Source organism: Helianthus annuus, chromosome 12, assembly GCF_002127325.2.
Source record: "Helianthus annuus cultivar XRQ/B chromosome 12, HanXRQr2.0-SUNRISE, whole genome shotgun sequence".
Taxonomy (NCBI): domain Eukaryota; kingdom Viridiplantae; phylum Streptophyta; class Magnoliopsida; order Asterales; family Asteraceae; genus Helianthus; species Helianthus annuus.
In genome coordinates, this window is record NC_035444.2 from 21,347,402 (window position 1) to 21,371,518 (window position 24,117).

A 24,117-nucleotide genomic window follows, 5' to 3' on the forward strand; every position below is an offset into this window, starting at 1 on the left:
CTGTCCTCGAGGTGGAGGATCGATCATTGCCTGCTCCCATGCTTCGTACAGAGCAATGTCTTCAACGTCAGTCCAGGAGGTTGCCATTGTCGGGTCGTTGACGACGTCGGAGTTTCTAGTGAAATAGCTGATTTTTGTTTGCAAATCTTTTTGAAAACGGAGGGTGTTTTGGTAAGTGATAAGTGAACGGGTTATATAGTGGGGTAAATGTGTGCAACGGTAAAAGTTAAACGGCTTTTGAGTTTTCATTTTTTTTACCGAAGCGTCAGGAAGCGTCGGTCAAGCATCGGGGGGGGGGGGGGGGGGCGTCGGGGTCAAGCCTCGGAAACGTCGGCCATGCCTCGGAAACGTACACATGGACGCATTAAAAAATTATGGTTATTATGCGTCGGTGACTGATGCAATTTCGTAGCGGAACGGACGCTTCAACACGTGTCGCTTGAAATGGAACGGACGCTTCAACGTGACAGGCGGACGCTTAAACGCGAAAGGCGGACGCTTCCGATGCTAGAAGGACCTTCCAAGGACGCAGGAAGGTGACAATTTTGCAAATACACTTGGTCAAGAGACATTTTGGTAATTTTCCCTTAATTAAACTCCCTTAAAGTCTTTGGTATATTTCATAAAATTACATATTGTGTAGCAATTTAAACAGTGAAACGAACGTTGGTGGCGGCCTTTTTAATGTTAAGATCCTAAAATTTTTCTTGTATGCTTGAAATAGCATTTCTTATTATTTAATAGTGAAACTTTAAGTAGAACACCTAAAACCCAAGTTAGTGGTTTTGATCGGGTGGGTATTATCCGATACCACGCTTGTCATACCCAATTTAATGTTCTTATTAAACCAGACGTAAAATTTAGCACACAATATAATATTATGAATAGCTATTTTTTATAGAATTAGTAAAAATAATATTAAACACCATAATTAACATATAAGTATTATTAGGTTATAACCCCGTGTATTACACGGGTCGAATAAATGAATTTTATATACTACATAATAAAACAATATATCTTTAAAAACCTCTTTTATTGCACGGGTTAAATAAATATAATTTTATGTATTAAATAATAAAAAGTTATATCTATAAGAATCATATTGTACAGGTTGAATAAATATAATTTTATATACCAAGTAAAAAAGTTATATCTTTAAAACCGCTTGTTTTACACGAGTTGAATAAATGTAATATTGTTACCAAATAATAAAATAATACATCTTTAAGAAACCTTATTTATTACACGAGTTGAATAAATGTAATTTTATATACCAAATAATAAAAAAGTTACATCTTTAAAAATATGTGTATTACACGGGTTGAATAAATATAATTTCCTTTACTAAATAATAAAACATATATATCCTTCAAAAAAACCCGTGTATTGTACGAATTGAATAAATCTAATTTTATATATCAAATAATAAAAAGTTATATCTTAAAAAACCTCATATATTACACGGGTCGAATAAATATAATTTTGTATAGTAGATAATAAAAAGGTATATATATATATATATAAAACCAAGTGTATTACACGGGTTTAATAAATCTAATTTGATATACCAATAATAAAAAAGTCATATCTTTCAATATACTAATGGATAATACTCGATACGCGATGGATATGGTGATTGTGAAGATGGTTCTTGAAAAGAAGATATGTTATTCAAGAAGCAAATCAACATCTATTTAAGTGATAAAATGTTGGTACCAATTCCGACAAATTGATTTATAAATTATGTAATAAAATTGATATAATAATTTTTTAGTAATGAAATGAAAATATTTCATATATTAATACAAAGTTTGGTTTTCGTGATAAATAATTTGTTTTATTTAAAAATATCTTAAATTAACAATTTAAATTTTAGAATAATATTTTATTAGAAAAATAGAAGAATGGTATTCAAAATTTAAAGCAGGATAAAATTTAATATTAGCTCATTATTCATTTATTTATTTAATTAATATAAGATAAGTTTGGAAGTGAGGCGAGAAAATCATAAAATAAATGCTTACAATGAATGATAGGTGTTACACATTAATGTTTTAGTATATAGTATAGTATACATATATATTTATATTGATATAAATAGATTATTATAATGTAGTAAAATTTATTAAAAAAGTCTCAATAAATTTAATCATTTATTTAAAAATTGTAAATGTAACGAAGTTTCAATAAATTTGACCATTTATTTAAAACTTGTAAATGTAGAAATGATAAGTAATATTAGTTAATTTTATTTTAAATTTCGTAAAATCTATTTGATACCAAACTAAACAAAACGTTCAAATATATAGTTAATATCAAGAGTAAATTACGATTTTGGCCCCTGTGGTGATATCACGTTTACCCTTTTAGCCAAAAAACGAATCTTTTAACATCTGAACCCACAACGTCTTTTTTTCTAACCCCACAACGTCTTTTTTTCTAACCCTTTTGGTAAAGGGTTAGAAAAAAAGACGTTGAGGGCTCAGATGTTAAAAAAATCATTTTTGGGCTAAAAGGGTAAAAGTGATATAACAACAGGGGCCAAAATCGTAATTTACTCTAATATCAAATTAGATAACAAAGTTTGAATTCGAAGTAAATAGATAAATAGAAAAGTAATAATTAAACTAAATAATATTTAGTAGGAGGATTATCTATAATTAATTAGAAGAGATTAAACTTAAATTATAATTATCCATAAGATACGTCCTAATATGATGACAAGTGTCCTCAAAGTTGTTTCTTTTATTATATGTATAGATACCCACAACACACCGCCAATCATGCTAGCAATGATTACCTACAACTAAACATTATATTTAAATACATACATAGGGAGGTTCATTTGATAAAAAAATGGTACAATTGTAAAATATTAAATAGTTGTTCTCTCATCTCATTTATTATTATCTTTAACTAATTAATTAGTCATAAAAACTTTCATCATCCACACTAAAATTTCTGCCTACACACCTCGTAATTTATCGTAGGGGTGTGCAATAACCGAACTGTTAACCGAAACCAAACCGAAAACCGAACCGAAATTAACCGAAACCGAATTAACCGAAAGTCGGTTAACGAATATTTTTTTTTACCATCGGTTAACCGAACCGAAACGAATCATTTATTTTTTTATATATTTCTAGCTTTTATACCTCTATTTCATGTATTTCATGTTTTATACTTTCATTTCATTGAATAATACCTATATTTCATTTATTTATGCATTTATTTCATTTATTTATACCTTTATTTCATTTATTTATACCTCTTTTTTTATGTATTTAAACATCTATTCATGCTTTATACATCCATTTCATTTATTTGTAAATCAATTTCATGTATTTATACATCTATTTCATGTATTTATACCTCCATTACATGTATTTCTAAACAAAAAAATTAGCCCTTGTTTGAATTGGTTATTAACCGAACCGAACCGAAGACCGACAAATTAACCAAGCAGATGAACCGATGACTTCGATTACGGTTACGGATAATGCTAATAACTGAACCGTGCCCACCCCTAATTTATCGTATACGTTTTGAAATTTAGCCTACAAAGCTCGTAATTCATCCTACACACCTCGTAATTTATCCTACACTTTAAATTAATTTTTTCTTCTTTGAAAAAATATATTTTTTGAAAATAAGTTACCAATTTAAAAAAGAAGACTACCAGTTAATGATTCATCTAAGTTTACCAATATAACCTTACACTAATATTAAAGAGAAAAATTCACAGAATAGTAACCAAGTTCTAAAAGTGTTCTAATTAGGTCGCTGGTGTCGTTTTTATCCCAATTAGATAATTTAACATTCAAATCGAGCCATGTCCTTTTTTCCACATGTCAAGAAAAAAATGGAGCACAATATGCTGGGGTCGAATTATTTTAATATATAAAGTTATATTTATTAAAAATAAAAACCATTTAATTACACTAAAAATTAAAAAAAAACAAGTTACAATCCACGTCATCACTCGACGTTAGCATCAAATAAAAGAGAAAAAGAAACAAAAATCCACATCACCATGGTTACCTATGAAATGGATGAAAAAAACTCTTAATTTTAATGAAGAATGAATGTTAAGTGATCTGATTGGAACACTTTTAAAACTTGAGTGGCCTAAATAGAACACTTTTAAAACTTGGTTACTATATTGGTTGATTTTTCTTCTTTTTAAATCTTACAAAAAATTTCTTCTCATTTAAACCTTCCACTACTCTGATATGAGCAAAAATACACATGTTTTTATATCAAATTTTACCCACTTTTTATTGTGTTTTGTTAAAGAAGTATTCAAAAATAGGCTTAAACTGCTTTATATTTGATTTTCAGGACAAAACCAAGCTAAGCATAACAAAGGAAGCAAAAACAAGCAAAAAACGAAGAAAATATCCAGACACGCCACAGGCCTCGAACCTAGAGACTGCCAGACACATCAAGACCTTAACGCCAAGACCAGTGAAGAAAAACCCAGGTACGCCCCATGCTTCGGCAGTGAAAGACAAAAATCCCTTCCGAAAGATTTGGAAGATTTCGAGGGTCCCACAAAGTTAACCACGGGTCGTGCCTCGAGAACCGACAGTAGCAGGTCACCTATCCAGGCACGCCCCGTGCCTGGTGCCTAACCAACCTATAAATAGAGGTCATTTTCACCATTTTTACTTGCTCATCTTCTCTTCTCTTCTCTCCTCTTCTCCACTACACACTTCTCTTCTACCTCACTATCTGTAATCATTAGGAAAAAGTCAAGAATCATTAGTGTAATCAATTTTTTTATAATTAATAACCAACCTATAAATAGAGGTCATTTTCACCATTTTTACTTGCTCATCTTCTTTCCTCTTCTCCACTACACACTTCTCTTCTACCCCACTATCTGTAATCATTAGGAAAAGGTCAAGAATCATTAGTGTAATCAATCTTTTTATAATTAATACAACATTTTCAAGTTTGGTAACATCTAGTTCCTTGCCAATTCTTGGCTAGATTCTTGAGGGTGTTTGGGGGAAACTTACCCTCTTGATGTTGAGTTAACTAAGAAAGATCATAGGTGAACAAGGTGTTTGTGTGTGTCTATGACTTTAATTAATTAAGTAGTTCATTGAAAGTGAGTGAGATATTAACGTCGTCATTAACTTGGGTCATTAATATTTCGGCCTAATCCGTAAAATCTACCAATAATCGTACGATCCCATTTACTTGGGCCGTTCATGTTTTTTTATGTCTATGTAGAGTCAAAACATGTTGATGCTCTTAGCGGAGGTTATTACACATCTCGTTAATATTATTTAGTTTTTGTGTTCTAGTTAACGGGTAACAAGCTGCGCCGCGACCCCATAAACTCAAAAAATAAATGGAATCAACGCTTGCGTCTTCAAGCTGCACTTCCGCTTCTTCTACTCAACACTGGAATCACGATGTTTTTCTTTGTTTTCGAGGAGCAGACACAGGAAGAAACTTCGTGGGTCATCTCTATGCAGCACTTTACCAACGTGGAATCCTCACCTACCTTAACACGGAAACACTTCCACATGGCCTAACAATTGATGCAACACTCTTCAAAGCAATCAAAGACGAATATACTAAAAGTTCACTCGGTCATAACATAATCAAACCACCAACAATTGAAAGACGAATTACCTGAATCGTGAAGAGTGTCAAGATGAAATGACGCAGGTGGTGAGCGGAGCTCTTGTTTTTCTCGCAGATCAAATAAAAAACATGAGGGGAGATTGGCGTCTGCATGTTCACCACCCGTGTTTAGATAAATTACCAGGGGCAAACGTGGATGTGGGTGAGAACGTGTGCAATTTCATGAACCTCAACTGCTATTTCTACAAGAAAAATTGGAATTTAGAGGACTAACATTAAAAGTTGAGGAACCTTTTTTAAAGTTGACTTTAATGGGAACATAAGAATATATAATAATATAGACAACCTTAGAACTATGAACTTTTAATTGTAGGGTTCTTATATGATTTTAACCCATACTCGTTAGTTTGTTTATGAAAGATCAGATCATCACCAACAATAAAGTGGGAACTAAAATATGTTTATTAATGTAATAATCAGGTAAAAAAAAGTAAAAGTGGGTTTATTTCTAATAAAAATTATTAGAATTTATTCTAAAATAAACGAATTAAAAAATGCAATATAAAAGTTGTTTCATCAATCTAGTTTTCATAAATCTGCTTGGCTGTAAGAATCTAAAGAATATCAAAGGCAACTTCCAACAACTAAAACGAAGATGCTTGATCTTGGTAGATTGACATGTCACGAGGAACTAGCATATGATCGATTTAATGCTGGATTTTGTTTGCAGGTATTATCTCTGTTGTGTATAGCAAAATAGTTATATCTTAAGTTGTACAGAAAGAAATATAAATAAATTTCTATGGGGTTACATTCTAATGTTTGTAATTCTGAGCCTAGTGTCACATACTTAAATCGTTTATCTATCTTCCAACAAAGTTTGGACATTTATTGATAGTGGTACATCCAGAATTTTTTGACAGTGGTAGCAAGATATAGGTTCGGATCATAAAAGGACAAAAAAAATGTCAAGCAACATACTGTCGAAAAATTTGAAACTCCTTACCTCACGGAACGCCTTAAGAATCTAAAAAAATGCTTAAATTACAACTCCATTAACAAAGAATCCTATCTATACACCATATATATATATATAATAAGTTAAATTAGTGAGATTTATAACCAAGATTTAACAATAAAAAATCAAGAATCAAGAGGAAGTTGATGGCATTAATCAAAACATAAAGCAATATTAGACCACTAAGTTTATGGTATTAAATGACATTCCAAGCTATCGATTTGAACAATCGAACCGAACCTGCGAATTGTGCCAAACTACAATTTTGAGTTTGGGTGCAATAAGATTTAAATGTGGAATTCGTTAGTCGGTTATATTTTGGAAAAAAACATGGGCCGATTGGGGCTTTTTAGTTGGGCTTATATGAAAAGGTTGGTGACTTGGAGGACTATGAATTAATAGCAAAGAGGCTTATTAATTATGGACCTATTTTTAGAAGAGAATAGCATACCAATAGGCAGTGTTTTAAAATCTGGTTTTTATATCGTATCGGATTTGGCTCATAAACGATTTAACCGGGTGTATCGGGCGGTTCAACCGAGTGTACTGGGTGGTTTAACCGGTTCTACCGGACAGTGTTGCGGTGCTGGCGAGCCAGGATGGCAATGACGGGGCTAGTGCTACTTAGGTCTGTCAATGGATGGATATGGATCGGATCATGATCCGACCCATTAATGATCCAACTTAAATGGATCATGATCCGATCCATTAATGATCCAACTTAAATGGATCATGATCCGATCCATGATCCAACATAATGGAGCGTGATCCGATCCATATCCAAATAATTTTAAATGGATGGATCACTATCCGGATCGATCCATATTTTAAAAAATATAATAAAAAAACTCTAAAAAGGAAAAAGAAATCACAAAAAATTCAAAAACTCAAAAACAAAATAAAAAAACTCAAAAAATAAAAATATTTTCTACAAAATATAAAAAAATCCTAAAAATTCTAGAATGGTATGGAAGCGAGGACGTTCGACGGTGAAGAAGAGTTTCCATAAGAAAGAGCGTAAACCCCCGCACTTAGAAGTTGGGCTGACCCGACACCGAAGACTATGTATCGTCCTTCAGTGACTGCATCCCGGCTATGGAATGTAGCTTACGAATGCAATTTTCGAGCTCTATTAACATCTTAGTGCCGTCAGTGTAGTTGTAACCCATATGATGCCATCCCGATATGACGACTATAGTATTAGCTGCATTTTGAATCCAAAATGGCTCAGCAAATGTAAGATCCCCAATGCAACATACATAAATGTCACAACTATATAAATGAAAAAAAAGGTTACATGTATAAATCAGTTTAACCATTCCTTTTTTTTTTTTGAAAAGTTACTATTATTCACAACGGCACGCCCCCGAAACAAGGGCAGCCAAAAAACCAAACCAAGCCGATTACATCAAAGAAAAAGAAACCCAATTCTCCCACGAAACATCTTTACATTTAGATCTATTGCTATACCATAAAAACCCCAGCGATTTAACGTCCTGCACGATTTTATCCGCCGATATGTGAGAATCCGAAAATCTTCTGTCATTCCTAGCTTTCCAAATACACCACCATCCGATCATGATAATGCCCTTAAGAATATCTTTTGCTTTATTTCCCAATCCGGAGAACTCATGAACTTCGAGCAGGTCGGTCAACGAGAAGGCATAAATCGGCCCAACATGGGCCCAGCTGCTGATGCGAGCCCACACCTCCAAAGCCACCACACAGGAACAAAAAAGGTGTTCCGCCGTTTCAATACCGTCGCCGCACATGATACACCTATTCTCCCCGTTGAAACAATTCCGTTTGATAAGAGCATCCAACGTTGCAATCCGGCCCATTTGAGCACGCCATGCCAGAATATTCACCTTCTTCGGAACCCATTTCGACCATTTAAAAACATAGTTGCTGCTAAAGTCAGTATTGCTACGAAGAAAACTCTTAACCGCAGCCACCGAGAAGCAAGAATCTCTACCCCCTCTCCATTCCCATTTGTCTTTTCTGTCCGAAAGCTTCACCGACGCCATCAAAGGTGAGAAATCGGCCCATTCCATCCATTCCACATCTGAAGCAAAATCTCGAGACCACCCCCATTTATCAGCAAAGACCTCCTGAACGCCATTATATCGCGACTCAACCCAGCAATTTTTATCTAACTCCAAACGAAACAAAGTCGGGAACCGGTCCTTAAGCGGAACATTGCAAACCCACGGGTCCAGCCAAAATCTAATAGAGCACCCATCTCCAACCACGCCTATAAAATTTTCCAGTAATTGAACACTTCCCACTTTGGTTTTGGAGACAGAAGATACAATACCTTTCCAGACTCCCCCTATGCTTTTGTTTAAAGGAACCGAAGACCATCTTCTGTTAGACGAGTGAATTGAGTCCACAACCTTTTTCCATAGCGAATCACCCTCGTTATGATAGCGCCAAATCCACTTACTTAGCAAGGCGATATTTATGTCTTTAAGATCCGACAGCCCAATGCCCCCTTTGTCAACCGGAGCCGAAGTTCGATCCCATGCGACCCAATGAAGCTTTCTTTCCGTGCCCCCGCCTCCCCACAGAAAACTTTTTATAATAGCCTGTAATTTATTGACTACTGACACCGGCGCTTTGAACAGAGAAAAATAATAATTAGGTAAGCTTTCAAGAACCGACTTGATAAGCGTAACCCGGCCACCAATCGACAACATGGAAGCTTTCCACCGCGCAAGACGCGATTCAAAAATATCAAAAATAAAATTCCAGTTAACTACTCTGCTCATCTTAGCACCAACCAAGATTCCAAGGTGAACAAAAGGCAACTTTCCAACCGAGCACTTAAGCGAGGCCGCCATTTCCTCTATGACCGAGTCACCCACTCCAACTCCAAAGAGACTAGATTTTTTCATATTGATTTTTAAACCAGAGCAAATGTAGAAACACCTCAAAAGTAAATTCACCTTTTTAATATTGTTCGTGGCCCATTCGCCAAGCAACACACAATCATCGGCATAGAGAAGATGCGAAACCACCAGCCCATCCTTCGGGAGATTAACACCCCTAAACACCCCCACCCCACTCGCTTTTTTGATCATACTAGAGAACGCTTCCATAACTAATAGGAAAAGAAAAGGCGATATCGGGTCTCCTTGGCGCATACCTTTAGAGCAAGAGAACTCAAAAGTAGGAGATCCATTGACGAGGACCGAAGAGCGAGCCGACGATAGAATACCACGGATCCACATCCTCCATTTCTGAGGGAAGCCAAGTTGCAACATAACCGAATCCAAAAAATTCCAATTGACGTTATCGTACGCCTTAGCAAAATCAATTTTGAAGATGAACAACTCTCTACAAGATTTCTTGGCCCAGGCCACGACTTCATTAAGGATTAAAGGGCCATCCATGATTAATCTATATTTAAGAAAAGCCGACTGATTTTCAGATATCACTGAACCGATGACCACCTTAAGACGATTAGCTAAGACTTTTGACACCACCTTGTTGATGACCCCCACTAGATTAATCGGACGATAATCCCCTAACCCACCCGGATCTTTAACCTTTGGGATTAGAGCAATAAAAGAGGACGTGCAGCCCCGCGTGAAAGACCCAGATTCGAAGAAATGCTTGAAAATGTTCAAGAAATCCTCCTCAAATAAAGCCCAAAACCTCTTGAAAAATTTCATATTAAAACCATCCGGCCCCGGGGCCCGCTCACTACCGCATTCGAAAACAGCCTTTTTAATTTCTTCTTTTGAAAATTCCTTTATCAACAAAGCCGCATCCTCCTCAGGGAGAAAATTGTTAAAAGAACAATCTAAAACGGGTCTAACTGGCACCTTCTCCTTGAATATGTCTTTGAAAAAATTCCAAACCAAATTTTTGACCTTCCTCGGTTTGGACACCCACTCATCCTTGTCGAACAACCCGGGAATGGCATTGGAGGCCTTGCGTTTATTAATTATACCATGGAAATATTTAGAGTTATCATCCCCATCTGAGGCCCACCTAACTCTCGATCTTTGCTTCAGATCCTTCGCCTTGAAATACTCAAACTCCAACAATTTTTTCTTTCCTTCCAATCTGACCCACTCTTCTTCTTCTGAAAGATCCCTAACTTCCATCTCCTCCTCCAACTTCTCAACTTCCAATTTAGCTAACTCCTTCTCCTCACCTTCCTTTGTTCTAATTTCATCTCTCCACTCCTTTATTTTTCCGCGAAGATGTCTCAATTTAAGAGTTAGAATAAGGTCCGGGGGACCTTCCACACAAAAATCCACCAATGCCGATTCCACAACACCAGCAAAATCTGAGCGATCCAACCAAGAACTGAAAAACCGAAACGGTTTCGCACCGAAGTTCAAGTCTTTGACAACCAAGAGGAGGGGGCTATGGTCGGAATGCACCCTCGGAAGAGCGCGAACAAACGCCTCCGGCCACAGATTTTGAAAATCTTTACACACCATCACCCGGTCTATCTTACTAAATTTTCTCCCATTCACTCCTTCCACCATGAAGGTAAATTTACTCCCTTTTAACTCAAAATCACACAAATCGGCATCATGGATAAATTGGTTAAAATCTCTGGCACACCGGGCTTTAAACCTAGAGTTTTTTCTTTCTTCCGCCCCACGCACAACATTAAAATCCCCTGCCACAATCCACAGCCCAACCCTACCCGATTTAGCAGACAGGATACGAAGCCACAAGGCCCGCTTGTCAACCGAATTTTGCGGCGCATAAACGTTTAGGATGAATACCTCCTCCATTCTACCTTTAATGTTACCAGCAAGCAATATAAAGTTGGGATCCTTGACCACCGAATTAAGACGGAACATACCTGGGTCCCAAACGCAAAGAAGACCCCCGGATCTGCCCACGGGATTCACCACTTCCCTAACCCAGCCTGAACCACCCCAAAAACTATCCACATCCGAATCGGGGATATCCGAACGATTAGTTTCCTGGAACGCCATAAACGACACCTTTTCTCTAACCTTGATCTCCTTAATCCAAGCTGCTTTTCTATCCACCCCAAAACCCCTGATATTTAACGATAAAAGATTCATTGGCCAACCGCATTAATACCTTCCTCCTCCCTGATTACATCTTCCACTCTTTCCTCAAAGCCTTCTAAGTTTAAACCAACTAATTTACCAAACTCCACCGTATCCTTGATTTCCTTCTCCTTCAATCTCTCTTGCGTGTCATCGACCAGAACAGAGTCCTCCAGAGACGCCTCATTCATCTCTCCCCCTTCACTCTGATCAGACGAAATGGAATTAGAAAACCTAGGCCTTTCATTTAGATTAATGATCTCCTTGTCCAACGGAAACTCCCTGTCTACAATAACGGGCTCAGTAGGAGTCCGAAAATCATGAGGCCCACTACCCCCATGCCCCTCAGTAATACCCACTAAATCTCCACAACAAAAAGCCTCCTCACATCTAGGTCTTTTCCTGGGCCTAGGAGATAAACGGCCCACCAAGTTAGCCCAATGATCCTCAAAAGAAGGTCCAGCAGGAAAACAAAGGGGTGTGTTACTAGCCTGTGCTACGAAAGCCTCGTTAACTGAAGTGGCATAATTAATTCCTTCCACCCCATGCATGGGTGTACCCTCTTGGTTCACGTGCGCCGCCGAGCTCAGCTTCCCAGGAGGATCATCTGGACCAACCTTTTCACCTACTCCATCACCGACCACCTGTTCTGCTACCCCCTCACCTTCTCCCTCACCGACCACCTGTACCGCTTCCCCCTCATCTGCCGATGACACGTTAACCCCATTGCCAAAAACCGACGAAACATCATCAACCTCGTTAATGTTCCCTAAACAGTCCGGGACCCAAGCACTGGGTTCCTCTTGAACCCAAACCCTGTAAAACTTATCCTGCCAACTTAATTTCAGAAACCCCGAGATTAAATTCCCATTGTCCGTCAGCACTCCGAGGCAATCGAATGTTAAATCTCCATCCTCTTCAACAACCTGAGACTCATGGACCACCCTCCCGTACTTCTGAGCGATCGCGTTGAACACTTTTCTAGAGAAGAGATGAGGGGGGACTCCGTAAACGTTGATCCAGGCTAACCGTTCGAAAGGAAACGATTGACCAACCCAGGGATCAATGGACGAAAACCACTGACTCCGAGCGTCCCTGTCTTCGACGAACCTCTTAGCTTCCAACTCGTCTTTAAACGAAAGAAGGACAGACAGACCTCCCAAGTATTGAATAACAATATCCTGGAAGCCGGCTTCCCGAAGCGAAGTTTTTAATGATCTAAGCACAGAGACATTTAACGCCCTGCCCACTAACGCTCTACCCACCTTGTCGGAGAGGGCCGATAGCGACGGCTCCACCTCAATAACATCCTCCATCTCAGTTAACGGGCTCGATTTATTCAACAAAATATCCACAAACGATCTGCCTTTAGACCCCCCATTAACCGGCTTCCTTTGCAACGATTCGGCCACCGGAACCTTCATGTTATTATAACCCTCCGGCCTGTAACTGCCACCCACATTCTTAATGACCGACCCCCCATTCTCCTTAGCAAACTTTGCAACGTTAACAAACAACTTATTGCCACCCAACTTCATGTTTACCATACTAGCCTCCAAACCAGCAGCATCGAGAACACCTTTGAAGCTTACAAAACCAAATTTCCTTCCTTCCTTATCCTTCTTCTTCGCTATGAACGCACCCGCAATGTCTCCATACCCCCTAAAAGCATTAGCAAGGTCCCACGGTCTGCATCCATCCGGAATGTTTGAGACGAAGAATTTGACCACCCGATGGTTGAACCCTGAACCTGACCCAAGCCCTTTTCCTTTTTTCCCCATCCATGGACCTCCCCCATCTTCGAGCTCCATGAGGAAAACCGGCAGAAAACTACACAGACCCAGTAAGCGAAAGGAGACCGCACTCAGCAAGATAGAAAGAAAGGTCAACTCAAGGTTATCACAAGGATTAAAACCGACAAAACCTCGCCCGCTATTTCGCTTTGTTCGTCATCGTCGAGCTTACCGGCGAAAGGAAGGAATCCGGCGACTGTTGGTTTTCCTCAGAGAGAGTCTTTTTAATAGTAAGATAGCATTTTGTTTGCATATTAACCATTCCTTTTGTTTACATGTTTAGTATGAAAAGTTGACATCATGGGATCAATTTTAATCTGGAATACAAAAAAGTCAACCAATATTAATTAGGAAGTTACCTTGTGGCGACTGCATCACATTCACGAGAATATAGAGAGCAATCAGATCCTTTATAGCAATTAAAGCACTCACAAACTGGTTGACCGTCAGAAGTCAAACTGTCAACAAAAGCTCTACCATGGCCGGAGCATGAGGCTGCTGCAACCGCCTCCGTCGCTCAGTGGTGGATGCAGAATTTTATTCTAATGGATTCCTTTTGGTAAAATCTCTTTAATTCTCACTAATTTTTTCTAAATTCTACAAAGTTCTCCCTAATTTTTTCCATTTTTTTTCCAAACGTCCTGGGTTCCTCGGAATCCACAAATGTGGGCTGGATCCGCCCTTGCCGCCGCTGCCTTCTTGCTCCATGTCAGCGCCAACAACTGGCAACTAATCTTTTGTTTCATATCTCCCTACCGAGCTCCACCTATGTACATATAGACTATATTAGTTATAGATACAAGTATATGGTATTGGTTTGGGTTATATGTGTTAAGAGTTGTGAGCGTACAGGAGTGGCTGTAGGGATCATCAAGTCATTTTCGTTTTTCTACTTTTTTTAATTAGTAATAGATCGATCCGGATGGATCATAGATCGATCCATATAGTTAATTGGATAAATGGTTCGATCCATTGGATTAGTGGATATTTTTTATGATCCAATAAGTGATTTAAATGGATCGGATTGAATTGGATATGGATCAATATCCAATCCATTGATAGGCCTAGCGCTACTCTCTCGCGTGTCCCACAACAGCCAGTCTAAACTTATACGTACAAAAAATAGGAGTTCGTTTTATTGTGGCATTTACTAGTTACCCCAGTTACACAGGCATTTGACTCAATTGTTTTGACTTAAGTCAATGTTAACCTATTGAACCCCAGAATCTCCCATTCATAATTCACCAAATATCAGTTCTCTCGAGAAATCGATCGTCCCCTGTACGGCTTCTGGCCTTTTCCCATTCATCTTTCTGCCTGCGTTTCCCAGCCGGTGGCTGAAGTTTGGGTCTTCCATCGTTGACTTCTTGTAATATTCTGGCCTTAGATAGTTGACTTCTTCTTATATAATTCAGGTTTTCGATCGTCCATCACTTGTCATCAAAAGCTGTTTTAAATGTGTGGATCTCTGGATCTCTGATGTTATTGAGGAATTCCTCACCAGGTCCGAGTTAAAAAACCAGGAGGTCCAAATAGGAACGGTCAAGAAGTACTCAATCGGGCCATCCATCTGGTGCTGAAGACATTGGTGCTTTTACCTGGAAACACCGATATTGTTTTTTTTTACATATTGTTGAGGGCCGTATTAACCCATAAATCTTAACAAATCAATGGCATCATCATCATTGGCGTCTTCAAGCTCCACTCCAGGTTGTTCTACTCAACAGTGGAATTACGATGTTTATCTATGTTTTCGAGGAACAGACACTGGAAAGAGCTTCGTAGGTCATCTCTATGCCGCACTTTACCAACGAGGAATCCTTACTTACCTTGACACAGAAACACTTCCGCATGGCGTACCCATTGATGCAACACTCTTCAATGCTATCAAAGAATCACGGATTGCTATCGTGGTGTTGTCGAAAAACTTTGCAAATTCTTCGTTTTGCTTGAATGAACTTGCGTATATCATAAAGTGTAGAGATGAGATGGGGCAAATCGTTATACCCATATACTATCATGTTCATCCCTCAGAAGTGCGAAAACAAGAAGGGGCATTTTCTTCGTATAAGTGGGAGATCAAGAATGATTATAACAAATTCGTGTCATGGAGAAATGCATTAGTGGATATTGCAAGTAAAGATAATGGATGGATAGTCGGTGACATGTAAGTTTCTTCCTTTATTTTAAGATTGATGCTTATGATTTATGTATTTTACAACATGATATGAGCTTATGCTAATCATCCAATTATATATAATAATGTGCAGTCCTGAATCGGTATGTATCAGACAAGTTGTTGATACAATTTCGAATAAACTGTTTCCCAACAAAGGCTTCATTAAATTGGGGACAGACTTACAAGATCTCAAATTGAGGGGTACTGCTGGTAAGAAATTTCATCTCCTTTCTATTGGAGAAAATGACTATGAGTGTTTTCTCATTTATTTAAACACATCCATATTAATTTATTTACCCTTGACTTAACGGTCTAGTGGTATATATGATTCTTGCTTTCCATAAAAGTGGGCGTGGGTTCAAATTCTTGCAAGTGAAAGGCGTGTATTTTTTGAACACAGAATCAGTTTATCATCATTCCAGACAAATCAACACATCAGTCACATCTTCAATTTCTACTAAGTTGGCCAAATATGATGTGTTTTTGAGTTTTCGAGGAGAAGACACTCGCTTCAACTTTGTGGATCACCTATACTCAGCTCTTGAGCAACACAAAATTCTCACTTACATGGATAAGGAAATAAAGTTCTCTGGTCCATTACATTCACACTCAATTAATGCTATTGAAGAAGCACGAATTTCCATTATCATATTCTCCATAAATTATGCAAGCTCTTCCTTGTGCTTGGACGAACTTGCATATATGATGAAATGCAGGAATGAGACGGGGCAAATCGTTATCCCTTTATACTATCATGTCGATCCCTCGGAGGTACGAAAACAAAGTGGGAAATATGAGATAGCATTCCCCAAACATGGGTCGATGAAGCCCTCCAAAGTTGAGTTGTGGAGAAATGCACTGGTGGATGCAAGCAGCCTTAGAGGATGGAATATCGTGCACATTGCTGACGGGTATTTTTCTTTAATACTCTTCTTTAATTTAATAACTAATTTTAACTTGATAGCTTTGAATGTGTAATAACTAAGATCCTTTTTTTATTATAAAGTATATTTATAAGAGCATAGGGGGTCATCCCGTTCCGAATATTTTTTCGTATGTCACATCAACATCACCTCAGCATTCTTCCTATTTTCCCATTCATCCTATTTTGGACAAAGCCGCCCCATTTTTCCTCATTATAGATGGAGCCGCCCCACTTTTATCACAGTAATGTGGTAAAATTATGGTTTATTTATATCGGAGTCGCATGTAGTCTGAACTTTTCTTGGGAAATGGCCTATTTTCTAGTATTGCTAATTCCCTCCAAGTTGAATATGAGCATATGCTTATTTTCCTTGATTATCCAATGTGCAGGCATGAGGCGAAAGGTATCCGACTAATTGTCAAAAAAATTTCAAATATATTGTTCCCCGATAAAGACCTTATAGGATTACGCACTCGCTTGGAAGATATGACATTTGGAGGTGGTGGTGGGATTACTATCCCACCATTTTCCCAGAAAGACATGGAGCACTTGAGGATTCCTCTCCATGAAATATTGTTGGCAACAAATAATCTCTCTGAAAATAACATCATCGCGGTGGGTGGATTCGGGAAGGTGTACCAAGGCCTATCTGAACAGCATGGCACCATTGCTGTAAAGCAATTAGATCGTAGGCACGGCCAAGGAGACCATGAATTCATGATGGAGATTGCATTGCTTTCAGCTTATAAACATGAAAACCTTGTCTCTCTTGTTGGCTATTGTGACAAAGATGGGGAGAAGATACTTGTTTTAAAGTATGAAATCAACGGAAGTCTTGACAAACATGTACATAGAAAGGATCTTACTTGGATCCAACGCCTTCAGATTTGTTTAGATGTTGCCAAGGGGTTGAAGTACTTACATGAAGATGTTGGAGCTCAACATAGAATACTTCACCGTGACGTCAAGAGCTCCAACATCCTATTGGATGAGAACTGGAAGGCCAAGATTTCCGATTTTGGTTTGTCTAAAAATAGCTCTTGCAAATGTGCCGTGTAGTGTTATCATTTCTCGTGTTTGTGGCACGCTGGGGTATGTTGATCCACAATACCTAGAGCATAACATTCTCACACAAAAATCTGATGTTTACTCGTTCGAGGTTGTACTCTTTGAAGTTTTGTGTAGTAGGTTAGTAAATGCTCGGGAGTATCACTTTTCAGCCGAATTGGCTCAAAATCATTACGAAAAGGATACACTGGATGAAATTATTGATTCAGGGCTAAGAAGTCAAATGAATTCAGATTGCTTAAGTATTTATTCAACCATTGCCTATCAATGCTTGAAGAAACGAAGAGATGAACGCCCAACGATGGGCCTTGTTGTGGATCAACTCGAGAAAGCATTAGATTATCAACAAGTAAGTTGCGCAATGGTCACAACTTTTATCCGTCACATATTCTTTAGATTATTAATGCTTATATTTGACATCAAGTTGAACATTTTTAATTTTAAAAAAATTAGAAACTTGTATGCCTGACTCTTAGAATCCTTTCACTTCTTGTTTTTCAACAGGGATTGAGTGGATCTTTGCATGATGTATACATTAGTTTTAGACACCGAGACACCGAATGCCACATTGTTGATGATATTTATGATGCTCTTCACCAAGGAGATGTTTCCACTTACAAGGATGAGGTGACACAATCCCGTAATGAGTCAGTACTTCTAAAGGCCATTGAAAGATCACGATTATACGTCATTATCTTCACCAAAAAGTTCGCCATTAATTCTTGGTACTTGGATGAAGTAGCCAAGATTATTGACTGCATGAAAGAAAAAAGACAATTTCTTTTGCCCATATTCCTCAACGTGAGTCGTTCTGACGTGCGGACACAAAAAGGATATTTCGGGGATGTGATGTCCGAATATGACAGACATCCAAGGATGGAAGTTTGGAGGAATGCTCTTGTTGAAGCAACTAATGCACCTGGGCTGGAATACTCCAAATTTCGGTAATTTTCTTAAATGTATAGTCTAAACATGTATATTCGTTTCTTAAACTATCAATATTTAAGTGTACTGGAAATGTATATGTATATTGGAGTTGGGTATTTTAGAAGTGAGAATGCTGATCATCTTATGTTGAAATTTCGCAGGTCTAGTGCAGATCTTGTCACGAACGTTGTTGAAGAAATAAAAAATGGTTTATCGACACAAGATAACTGATGTGTTTCGGCTATGTCCTAGTTTTTAAGTGTAATGTTTCTCTTTTTATTTTTCGGTAATCTGAAGTTGTGACAATTGAAGCCTGGATGTTCAGATGTTTGATAAATTATGGGGATAAAAGACCATTAAATCCTTTCTTCTGTTTCAAAGCCATTTTCTTGAGTGCTTCTAGTTCCAAGATGCCCTTCCTCCAAGTAACTCTCTCCTGTTTCTCCTCCAATAATTCTCTTGTTTTCGCCAGTTGTTCTATTTGGTTCACTTGTTGTCCCAGAACTACAATCTTGTTTGATTAGTTATATGGGAATGCTTTTTTCTTTTTCTTTGCACATGAGAGTCGACTATTCAAGAAGATGAGATTATTGTTTCATTTATGTCAGGGATCCGAATGGATCTATTTGCCTAGATTATCAGGTTAAATGGGCCCAAATGATCAGTCTTGCATCAGTGTTTGGGTTAGGCTCACTAATATGGGCTGGCTGTTACTTCTTTACATGGGCTAGTAGGAGATCCAGGGCAAATTTTCTACCCGCTTAGGCCCATTTGCGTACATCTTCTCTGCTCATATTCTATCCTTCAGTTGTTCATATCCCGAATTCACTGCCACCTTTGAACGTTCGATCTGTACCAGTGGCAGATCTTGCCCGTTGAACGTGTCAGGGCTGAAAGACACAGGCACTAAAAAAAACCCGGGCAAGCCCGGGCCAAACATAGTATTTATAAAAAATTTTGATCGAAATGCGGAAAATTAACACTACGGCCGAAAAACTTGCCCGGGCCGTGGCCCTGTCACGGACCTTCTAAGAACCGCCCCTGATCTGTACGGCATTAAAATTTGCACCCATTGACTTTAAAATCTTGGGTGGAATATGTTGCGTGGGTGGGTGTGGCATATACGCTTCACCATCAAAAAACCATCTACGCTCGAACTGACGTCTCGTTCCTTGAACCGGCACCTCAGGTTTTTTTTTTTTTTTTTTTTTTTTTTTTTTTTTTTTTTTTTTTGTGAATCCATTGTAGTAAGTGAAATGGTTTTGGTTTTTTTAGATCACTGACGGATCACTAGGGTATTATCGTGCCACCAGCGGAACCAACCGATCATATCCATGTCCACAAGGCAATAATGTATATACAACAATTCAAGAGTAAACCCCAATAAATATGGGAAAAACCCCTTGTGAGAATCGAACTCAAAACATCATGATCCTTAACCGTTATCTCACCCCTAAGATGCCACTAGGTTATAACACCATGGACAATATTTGGTTTTGGTTTTGAATTAAGGAAGGGTTTTGAGAGTGGGTGTGATTTAAATTGTTAGTGAAAGATAAAACTATAAAGTGTTCAAAATTGTTTTTTTTTTTAATTTGGTCAAATGACCTCGATCCCCACAAATCTTACACGGGTTTCCATTAAGGCAAGCTGAACCCGCCCACCTAACCCGTATGAGTGGCACTGTGTTTTGGTGCTGGTTTGAAGCCGGGAGGGTACCCGCAAAGGTGCCCCGTCCCTCCTAATTAATTAATACTAACGTATGTAACATTAAATACGACTTTATTAACTCTAATCTTTTTGACAATTTTTTCATTCTTCGTCAGTCTTTTTAAAATCCCGTTCCATCATTTTATAATTCATATTCGCCTAAAAGAAGACGGATTAAAGTAGTATCTAGTAACTTTTTTTAATGGCAGATTTCTTTTAATCACTGTTATTTGTGGGACTTGAACCTAAAAACATATCCCTCCCAAAACAAAGGTGTTTTAAAGACTTTGTATTTACCAATAAACCACCATCCTATTAGGTCATCCGTAATCATAAGGCCCCTTTGGGGGCGTTATGCGACATGTGGCATGCCACGTCACCACGGGGCTTTATGATGCGTTATGCAAGTTGAGGTCGTAGTTATAAAGCCCCTTTGTCATCATTACTCAATTAATTAATTTTCAATTTTTTTAATTAAATTCTAACTTTTTTAAAATTAAAAATCATTTCATTAAAAAAAAGAGTACGATAAAATAAAAAAAAACATTAAACTAGAATAAAAACAGAAAATAAATAAAAAAAACTGCAAATAAATACAAACAGAAAATTAATTAAGAAAATTGATAATAAATAAAAACAGAAAACAATTAAAAACAGAATATATAAACTGAAAAATAAATAAAAACAGAAAATAAATAAAAAAACTGCAAAAAACAGAAAAAAAAAACGAAAATAAAATAAGTTTTCATAATTTGTAGGGATCAAATATGTTAAATAAAATATTTTTTTCATAATTTATAGGGATCAAATATGTTAAAAAACCAATTTTGTAAGAACCAATTAATAAACTCTTCTTCCTTCTTCCTTCTTCAATACCTGCAACAACCTTCTTCCTTCAACCTTCTTCAATACCTGCAACAACCTTCTTCCTTCTTACAATATATGTATGTGTATATGTTTATGAGTGAGGAGAAAACCAGAAAATTAAAAAAAAAAACAAATAAATATTCAAACTTAACACCCCATACCGCCGCTATGGAGCTCGCGCCCCTCTCTTCTTTCTCCTTCATGGCGCCCTCCATCCTGGTGTTTGGCAGCGCGATGGGGCGCTATAGCCCCTCATACCGTCCCACTACACACCGTCTTAGAAGCTAATGCATTTATATTAAAGACGTCCGCTTGCGGTATGCGCATATAATGTATGTATGTGTGGGGGCTCTGGGGGGGGGGGGGTAAAAGTGAAAGTGCACTAATTTTAACGTTATTTTACTAATTTCGTGAAATAATGTTAAAAGAGGGGGATGGTTAATCATGTATCATGTGGTGGCGTTGATAGCCGAAAGACAAGGGTGTATATGCACTAATTGGCCTTTGTCTTAATTGTCGACTGTTATGTGCCTTATGTCCAAGGTTTGATGCAAAATACCATCAAACCCTATCTTAGCTTTTGCTATTGATGGAATTTAATGAGTTATATGATGTATTATTAAATAAGGTGTCCATAAAATGTATTGACAACTCATGGAGAAGGATTAGTGAGGGGCTAACCATTGATAACAACTCATGGAGAAGGATTAGCGAGGGGCTAACCATTGATAAACTGTCTACATACATCGACAAAATTTGTACCTCCCCAACTCGGTGATGTATCGAAACCTATGGTGAATATTGTCATCGAGGACATCACTTGTCCGCTTTGTAATTCGGCTGAAGAGACGGTGGAGCATGTGTTCATCGCGTGTAGGGTAGCGGCTATTTTATGGAATGGGGTTAGCTCGTGGTGCAAGATTCCCCAAGTTTTCGCCTTCTCGATCAAGGACCTCCTAACCTTTCATGATAAATTAAGAGTTTCCGAAAGAAAAAAGGTTGCGGTGCAAGGTATCATTTTCATTGCGTGTTGGTGTTTATGGCGGGCGAGGAATAATTTCAAGTTTTCTAACTCCCCGGTGAAAATTGATTGTATTTTGACTAAAGTTAAAGCCTTGAGTCACTTTTGGTTTTCAAAGAGATCTAGGTTCAAAGAGGTAGGTTGGAATGATTGGTTTTCCTTTGTAAATATGTAGGTTGTCTTGTTTGTTGTGTTTTGTCGGCCCGGTTTGGGTCGGCGGTTTGTTAATGAAGTATACGTTTCAAAAAAAAAAAATTTCTTTTTTTTTTTCTTTTTCCTTCTAGTTTTGGCATCTTGTCACTCATCCGTCGGTAATTATAGGGGGATAACAGAAGAATAATTGGATTTTTTAGCTTTTCATTTTTTTCTTTTGGGATTTGCTGTTAGATTATACAAATGGCGATTGGCTAGTGCACTCAGTGATAGTAAATTTTCTTGTCGAATGTGAAAGATGCTGGTGATATATTTATATGAAGCAGACTAAGAACATGTGTAGTCATAAGGTCTTATGAGCCTTATAGTGAAAGGTTATGTGATAAGTGGTAATTGTATAAGAAATGGAGGTTATATAACTTGAGTGTGTAGTGAAGTTATAGGGAATAATCCACTAAAAAGTGAATTTTCCTACTAGCCTAAAAAGGATTGTGATAATGACATCTGACACTTCTAATAAGTATGAATGAATGACATTTTCCTCCTTATACACAGGAGTGAAAATGATATATGACACTCCTTTTATTTTTAAAAATACAACAAAAAAAATATAGTAAAAAAAATCTAGCACAAAAAATCTAGTACAAGAAAATATAGCACAAAAATGTAGTAAAAAAATATAGTACAAAAAAATATAGCACGAAAAAATTCAACAAAAAATTGTAGTACAAAAAAAAATTCAACACCAAAAATTGAGAAAAAAAATTAAGACAAAAAAATTTAGCACAAAATACAGCACAAAAAATGTTATAAAACATAGAAATACAGCACATTTTATTGAGTTTTTTAGTCTTCATATTTTATATAGCAATATGGTACTCAAATTAAAGATAAAAAGACATTCTATTTTACGGTGAAATTTTTATGAAAAAATAATGTCGTATAAAAAAGTTACGAACGTTTAAAAAATAGGGGTGAAATATGCATGTGTCTTGCATGTAGAGAGAGAAAGTCTAGAAATAAGATTTTTCCAATATACCCTTGCACTCCTCATTTGTCCTACACTTTCATCTTAACCGTTGAGTTGAAAAATGAATGGTTAAGATTTATTCTCATCCTACTTAGGCAAAATAAACTTTTTATTTGATCTTACCTCGTGAGGTTATATCCCTTCAGTTATACATATATGTATATATATGTACGTGTGTGAGAGAAAAACATGTATGGCTCCTGTGAAAATTTTGGCGTGGAGGAGGGAGAGGCCGCACATAGCGCCGACCGTAATGGTGTTCACCGACGCCATGAGGCGCTATGGGCGGAGTTGGCGCGATATACAACCCCATTACAGAGGTCTAAGACTATGTGTAGTTGGGCTTGAAACTAATGCCCCTCCCTTGGGCATGGAGTGACACGTGTTAGTCCGGTCAGCATTGGGGCATTAGTTTAAAATGAGTGTAGTGGTATAATGTCCAATAATGTCCATCCAATGATTATCCATTTCTATTTTCTAATTTCCTATTGGCCCATTCAATTAGCTTTTTGATCAACAGGTGTTTTAAATGAAACGTCCAAGCCACTTTTTGAAAGAAAACGCCTAAGGGGCGGTGTGGTGGGCGTGGCTAGGTATTATGAGGCAAAAAACGCCCGATTCCTTTGCCACTACACATGTTGTAATAATATTTAAGCAATGTTTCCCTAAATCTAAAATAAAATAGCCAAACGGAAAGTTGAATTTATGCAGGTGAAAAGGATGATTTATTTTAACATGTGTATGGTTTCTTCTCTAGATATGCACAAACCAGTT

General features: G+C 37.4%; 2 protein-coding genes across 2 annotated transcripts; both read left to right on the plus strand.

Annotated features, from left to right (window-relative positions):
• The first annotated feature begins 13,921 nt into the window (after nucleotides 1-13,921).
• LOC110894295 (disease resistance protein RPS4) lies at nucleotides 13,922-18,968 on the plus strand. Its single transcript, XM_035980826.1, has 7 exons — nucleotides 13,922-14,022; nucleotides 14,879-15,630; nucleotides 15,734-15,852; nucleotides 16,043-16,553; nucleotides 16,957-17,984; nucleotides 18,140-18,579; nucleotides 18,724-18,968. The coding sequence occupies exons 2-5, from the start codon at nucleotides 15,134-15,136 to the stop codon at nucleotides 17,624-17,626; spliced, it is 1,797 nt and encodes a 598-aa protein (XP_035836719.1). The 5' UTR covers nucleotides 13,922-14,022; nucleotides 14,879-15,133; the 3' UTR covers nucleotides 17,627-17,984; nucleotides 18,140-18,579; nucleotides 18,724-18,968.
• Nucleotides 17,937-18,583, plus strand: LOC118485017 (disease resistance protein RPV1-like). Its single transcript, XM_035981217.1, has 2 exons — nucleotides 17,937-17,984; nucleotides 18,089-18,583. Exons 1-2 carry the CDS (start codon nucleotides 17,937-17,939, stop codon nucleotides 18,581-18,583), a joined length of 543 nt encoding a protein of 180 aa, XP_035837110.1.
• Nucleotides 18,969-24,117: the final 5,149 nt, after the last annotated feature.